Raw genomic sequence first — 5,990 nt, 5'->3', positions numbered from 1 at the left:
CAAATTTTTGGGTATGTATAATTATATGTTTTTATTATTTTTATAATTATTGATTCTAAATTTTACTTATTAAATATATTTATTTCGTCACAAAAAAAAATTTTTAATACACTTCAGCCCCCCCAAAAATAAATTTCTGGCTCCGTCCCTGCAAGCTACCAGTTCTGAGCAGGATTTCTCGCAACCAAACTTACTTTCCTTGACTAGAATCTAGCATACTATATACGTACTCAAGGGCTTCAGCTGATAAAAAAAAATTATTGCAATCATTTTACCTCTTTCTTTCTTTTTAGAGTTTGGAAAATTGCAGACTGCATTTTTAGTTTCCTGCTTCGGTTCCCAAAACTGCACCAGCCTCTTCTTCGTACTCACTTTTGGCTCACGGTTTTGAGGTTACAAGCTGGAGCAATGAAGCGAGCAAATGTCTATCTTTCTCTTCCTCACTCTCTCGGTTGCGGGCTGGAAGCAAGGAGAAACCAGAATGTTCTCTTTTCCTCTCACTCGGTTGTGTTTTAAGATGAAGGGGTGTGGCTGAGTCTCTCTTTCAGTTTTGCTCCTAGTGTTTAGTTGGTAAGAACAGAGTTGAAGCGTGCTTCTTCACTCGGCCACCGCTCAATTAATATATCAGTTTCTATTGCTCCATTCACTCACCGCTTGCACTTAGCTAATAATTGGCAGCTATTTTCTCCTCCTAAATTCATTTAACTCGCTGCTTATAGGACCATGATTCGAAGACTCGGCCGAGACCGAGACGACTCGGCCTAGTCGTCTCCGTCTCGCCCCATTCCGAGACGATACCGCGACCGAAACGTTCCGAGATACGTGACAGGCCGAGATGTCACCGTGAACGGTTGAAACGGTCGAGTCACACCGAATCACTCCGAATCATCCTGAGTCAACTTGAATTTTTATTATTTTTACTAATTTTTAATTATTTTTATTTATCATATGTTTTACAAATTTTAGAATATTAAATATTTTAAAATTTTGTGTCTCACCGAGACCGCGACCGATATGCCGAGACCGATGTGGAACGTTCCAGGCCGCGACCGTGACCGCGACCGCGACTTTGAACCATGTATAGGACTTAAGAATCAAAAGGTAAACAATCCACTTGGTGGTCTCTTTTATTTTTCAATCGGTGCTGCCAGCTAAGCTGCTCACTCAGACCAACTCCAAGTATTTCTTTCTCTCAGTTTCTGCTAAAAATTCTGATGGTTTTATGCCAATGGTGCTCACTCAGGCCACTGCTCAAATTTCTTGCAGATTATTTTCTCATCTTCCCCTCTGCCGCCGTTGCTCTTTTCACTCTTCTGCGACCCTCCTGAAATGGGCTTCCAGGGTAGAACCCTCCAACTTGACAATACCCGAACTCACCAGTCGGGTTTGCCGCCTTTTAGTTCTCGAACGCCATTCAGACCTCAAGAACCTTTCTTTCCAATTCTCCCACGAACTCGTCGACGTTGTCCTCCAAAAACTGAAGCTCAACCCCTCCGCCTGTCTTCAGTTCTTCAGATTAGCTTCAAACCAGTCAAATTACCGACCACATTTCAAGGCTTACTGGAAAATCGTTCACATTTTGTCCAAGGATAGAAAAGAACAGAGATGTGAAAAAATGAAAAGAAGAGAAAAAGAGAGGATAGATTTTGAATTTTTAAATAGTTTCTTGATTTACAAACATTGAAACCACTTGCACCTGCTGGTACAGTGAGTGCATGCGCCACATTCCGTTACTCAACTGGAAGGAATCTGTCAATTGTCCACTTTTACACAAAATTGGATAGATTAGGGACCAAATTTACTTTTTAAAATAGATTGAGGACCAGTTCCGTGCATGAATAATACATTGGGGACTAAAACTACAATTCTCCCTAAATTTTAATGAAATCCTTTATGCAAAAACTGGTGATCTTTATTGCAATCAACCTGTTTCCATCTCAAAATATTCTAATTTGATTTCTTTGGAGAAAGGAACAGTTGTAGAGCGAGACAACTGAATAAAGAATTGCTCAACAAAATTGTCATCTTGTTTCTTTGATTTTTCATTTTGATCAGTTTGAACTCTTAATCACTTAGGATGGGAAATAAGAGATGAAATAGCAAAGAAAAAGTATTAGAATATTTATTACTTTCTTTAGGCTTCGTAAAGTACCGCTAGTTTGAAGATACAGAGTTTGTACTTGAAAATAAGGGTTAATTCCACTTTGTCCTCCTAAACTTTGGACGATTACCCACTTAATTTCCTAAACTTCAAAATGGGACACTTAAGTTCCTAAACTTATAAATACCTCCCACTTAAGTACCTGAACTTATAAAACGGGACACTTAAATCCCTAAACCCTTATAAAATGGGACACTTCGACCACCAACGGCATTCAGGATTTGTTAACAATTTTCCTTAAGTGGGAGGTATTTATAAGTTTAGGAACTTAAGTGTCTCATTTTAAAGTTTAGAGAGTTAAGTGGGTAATCGTCCAAAGTTTGGGGGGACAAAGTGGAATTAACCCTGAAAAAGAAGAAAGAAAAACCCTTATAAAGATTACTGTTGCACAAGTTTTCAGAAAACTTTTTTTTTTTCCTTTGGCTTGATATCTAAAGCTATTTCTAGATCTATGCCAATGAAAATGGGCTGCATATAACAACAATACACAAATTGTACAAGACAACTATTTGAGGCAATTTTTACCATTCTTTTCCTATGCCCTTTCTCTATTGAAAAGTAACATAACCAAATTTTTATTTTTATTTTGATTTATCTCCTCCTAATATTTGTTGCAAGAAAAAAGAAAGAAACTATTGTATGTTTTAACATATCAATCAATTGGGTGTATGGTTCTTGTTGAGGAAAAACAGAAGCAAGTTAAAACTTTCTGTACTACCCTGACTGAAATACAAAGACGGAAGAGAAAAATGCAGCTTGCATACTCAGCTAGTTATAAGCAGCAAATCAATCTGTAGCTGCATTAAATAGAGTGTGCACGATAATATTGTTGGACTGATTAATGAGTGATTAAAAAAGAATGGGGAAGCTCCAGAAATTGCTTTCAAGAAACATGAATTAGACTCCTTGCGAGGGAATTGGCTGTGTTTCTGAGAGACTTCTTCTGCTCCTCCTTCTGAGGAACTTCATGCATGACCACAATATTCAATTATGATCTCTAAAACATCATTTCCCATATCCATCTGCTCTTGTTGAATTTGCTTCACTGATCTTACAACAGACTCATCACCATTTCACCTCAATCATTTCAAGAGTCAGACATTCCCCTAAACAAGAAGGCACCTCTTTCAGCCCCGGACAATTATGCACAACCAATTTCTCAAGATGGAGAAAACTATCAAAAGATGCAGTCCAGCTGCGCAAGGCCACGCCTATCAATTTCAAGACTCGGAGGTTAGGGAACTCTCCTTCTTTCATTTCCCATTCTTCAATCCCAACAAAGGAGCCATGGCGTAATTTAAGCACTTGAAGATTGGGCAACTTTCCAATTGTTGAGATTTCACTCCATGGCTGATGATTATATGAAAGAGTCAACTTCTTCAAATTCAATGGGAATTTAAATCCGTATCCGTCAAAAAAAGATAGATTAAGTGATTCTAGTTGACTCAAACAGTCGAACACCAGAATCTTGTCGTCAATTCTGGTAAATTCTTCACTTGATTTCTCCGATCTCTTACATTTCAGCCTGCGGATGCTTGGTAAATATGTCAGCAGCTTTTGCAAGCTTTGAGAGGAGGGATCAATGGCAAGCTTTAAAGTGTTTAAATGATCTAAACATGGGGATATTTCAAGATCGTCAACAGGAAAAACAAAACCATAATTGAAACCTGTGATACATAGATGCCTCAATGTCTTAATGTTCCAGATAGTTTTTGGTAACACATAATAGAATATTGAGTCTCCTCTTACCAGAAAAGTTTGTAACCTTGAGAGGTTGGATATTGCAAATGGGATGGAAATGGAATTTATTGGGTTGGAAATGGAATTTATTCCTCGAATATGAAGAGCTAAGTATCTCAAGTGAACAAGCAATACTACTTCCATCGGAAAATATGCATTAAACACCAAGTTCCTCAAATCCAACACTCTAAGAAGTTTAGGCAACCAAAATCCCAACTCATCCTCTTTAAACGACAACAAACTGCGTAAATTGGGAAAAAATAGCATTGAGTGCTGAATCTTCAATTTCCTGGTATTCTGATCACAAACTCGGTGGGGGTTGCTTAGGCCAGTAAGACTAAAAAGATCTTTCCCACGATGAATAATGTGTAGAAAGTTTTCCTCTTTGGCTTTTTCTACACAAAACTCATGTACCAAATCATGAAGTGGGCAAGCTTTGGCACCACTCGTAGTTCTTTGTTTGGTAACCATGACTAAACTTCTATCAACCAGTGCCTTCAAGTAGTCATCTGCCACATCCTCTATGCTCTTTCCAGTTTTCTTTCGCACAAATCCTTCGGAGATCCAAAGCCATAACAACCTTCGGACAGGAACATTTTCGTCTTCTTGAAATACACCAAAATAAAGAAGGCATGGCTTCAAATCATCTGGTAGATGAATATAACTTAGTTCAAGTGTCTTCATGCAATATTCTTCGTCAAGGACAATACTGGACCTTAGACTTTTTGCAACTTCTTCCCAGAAATTTTGTGCAGTAGTAGCAAAAATTCCAGCAGCAAGGACAACTGTAAGAGGTAAGCCCCTACAAGATTTTACTATTTGAGATCCAACTCCATGTAGTTTTGTGGGACAACCTTCGTTGCCAAATAGCTTTTTTTGCAGCAATTGCCAACTCTCTTCATCAGTAAGGTGCTGGAGATAGTGAGCCTTGCTACCAGTTTGAATTGCAAATTCAGCAATCTACTCGTGACGAGAATCCTGCTTCCATTGGCATCATCAGGCAATGATCTTTCCAACAAATTCCATGCCTCAATGTCCCATAGATCATCCAAAACTAGGAGATACCTATTTCTGAGCAAAAATTGTTTTAGCTTTACAGCCAAATCATCCTCATCCACCTTTAGATATTGTTCTGGGCTCCTAGAATCAATACTACCCAATATCTGAACTAACAAGTTGTGCCGGCTATATACTTGAGACACAGTGCACCAAGCACGAATTTGGAAATGCAACATTACTGAAGGAGAACTATAAACTATATTGGCTAGTGTGGTCTTACCGAGCCCAGGCACACCCACGATGGGAACAACATCCAACTGCCTTGATCCTCCTGTAAGTCTATGAGTGATAGTTGTCACCTCATTGTAGAGGAGCACCAGATCTTCATTGTACGTGGCTGCAGTGACTTGTGATGGCATGGGAGTGAAAGTCTTGGTAACTCTCTTGGTTTCACCAACATCGCTCATGCTACCATAGATCTCTTGGGTCTCAATCTTCATAAGATTGATATCTCTAGCAACAACATCGAAACAATATTCACGTTCATCACCAAAAGGTTTCGAGTTGATCACTAACTCTGCTTTATATGCCACCTAGGGTTCGCCAACTCGGCCGAGTCCGAGACGACTCGGCCGAGTCATAACCGGAACGGCAGGTGCCGTTCCGATACCGATACCCGAAACGCCGATTACACCATATCCGATTTGAATCGCTCCGAATCAGCCGATATCGTCCGAATTAGCACCGTGTAGCAAGATAACGGCCAAATTTTCGGATTCAACTCGGATATGTACCGGCTAACAAATTTACACACCAACTGGGAAGCCAAAACCAAACAAAAAAGGAACCGACACCGAAAGAACACATAAGGCATCGCACCACAGTTAGCTACGGCTGTTGCAGAGCCTTTTACAAAACCAAACAAAACTACAATTACAAGGGGTGGTCCACATGGTTGTTGCAGTCTTTTCCCATGCTTTATTGTTTCATTTTGCAGCCACAAAGACAAGGAAAAAGTGGGGATAAAGAGAAGCATACCAGCAATTTCTGCAATTTCTTCATCGTTCTGCAATTTCTGCAATTTCTTCAT

General features: G+C 39.3%; 1 protein-coding gene across 1 annotated transcript; it reads right to left on the bottom strand.

The window, feature by feature from the left end:
* Positions 1-3,226: 3,226 nt before the first annotated feature.
* Positions 3,227-5,990, bottom strand: LOC113782521 (putative late blight resistance protein homolog R1B-17). The gene is made up of 3 exons (XM_027328412.1): positions 5,695-5,990; positions 4,791-5,413; positions 3,227-4,686 (listed from the first exon to the last, which is right to left on the bottom strand). The coding sequence occupies exons 1-3, from the start codon at positions 5,988-5,990 to the stop codon at positions 3,227-3,229; spliced, it is 2,379 nt and encodes a 792-aa protein (XP_027184213.1).

Source organism: Coffea eugenioides, chromosome 9 (genome assembly GCF_003713205.1).
Source record: "Coffea eugenioides isolate CCC68of chromosome 9, Ceug_1.0, whole genome shotgun sequence".
In the NCBI taxonomy this organism is placed as follows: Eukaryota; Viridiplantae; Streptophyta; class Magnoliopsida; order Gentianales; family Rubiaceae; genus Coffea; species Coffea eugenioides.
This window is presented reverse-complemented; position numbering and strand designations above follow the sequence as displayed.

Bases quoted from the DNA above. Each gene is read 5' to 3' on its own strand.
- LOC113782521 (XM_027328412.1), bottom strand. From the start codon at position 5,990: ATGAAGAAATTGCAGAAATTGCAGAACGATGAAGAAATTGCAGAAATT. The intron at 5,414-5,694 runs GTACATATCCGA...TGTTGTTGCTAG, and splicing joins GTGTGTAAATTTGTTAGCCG to AGATATCAATCTTATGAAGA. The intron at 4,687-4,790 runs GCAATTGCTGCA...TACCTCTTACAG, and splicing joins CTTACTGATGAAGAGAGTTG to TTGTCCTTGCTGCTGGAATT.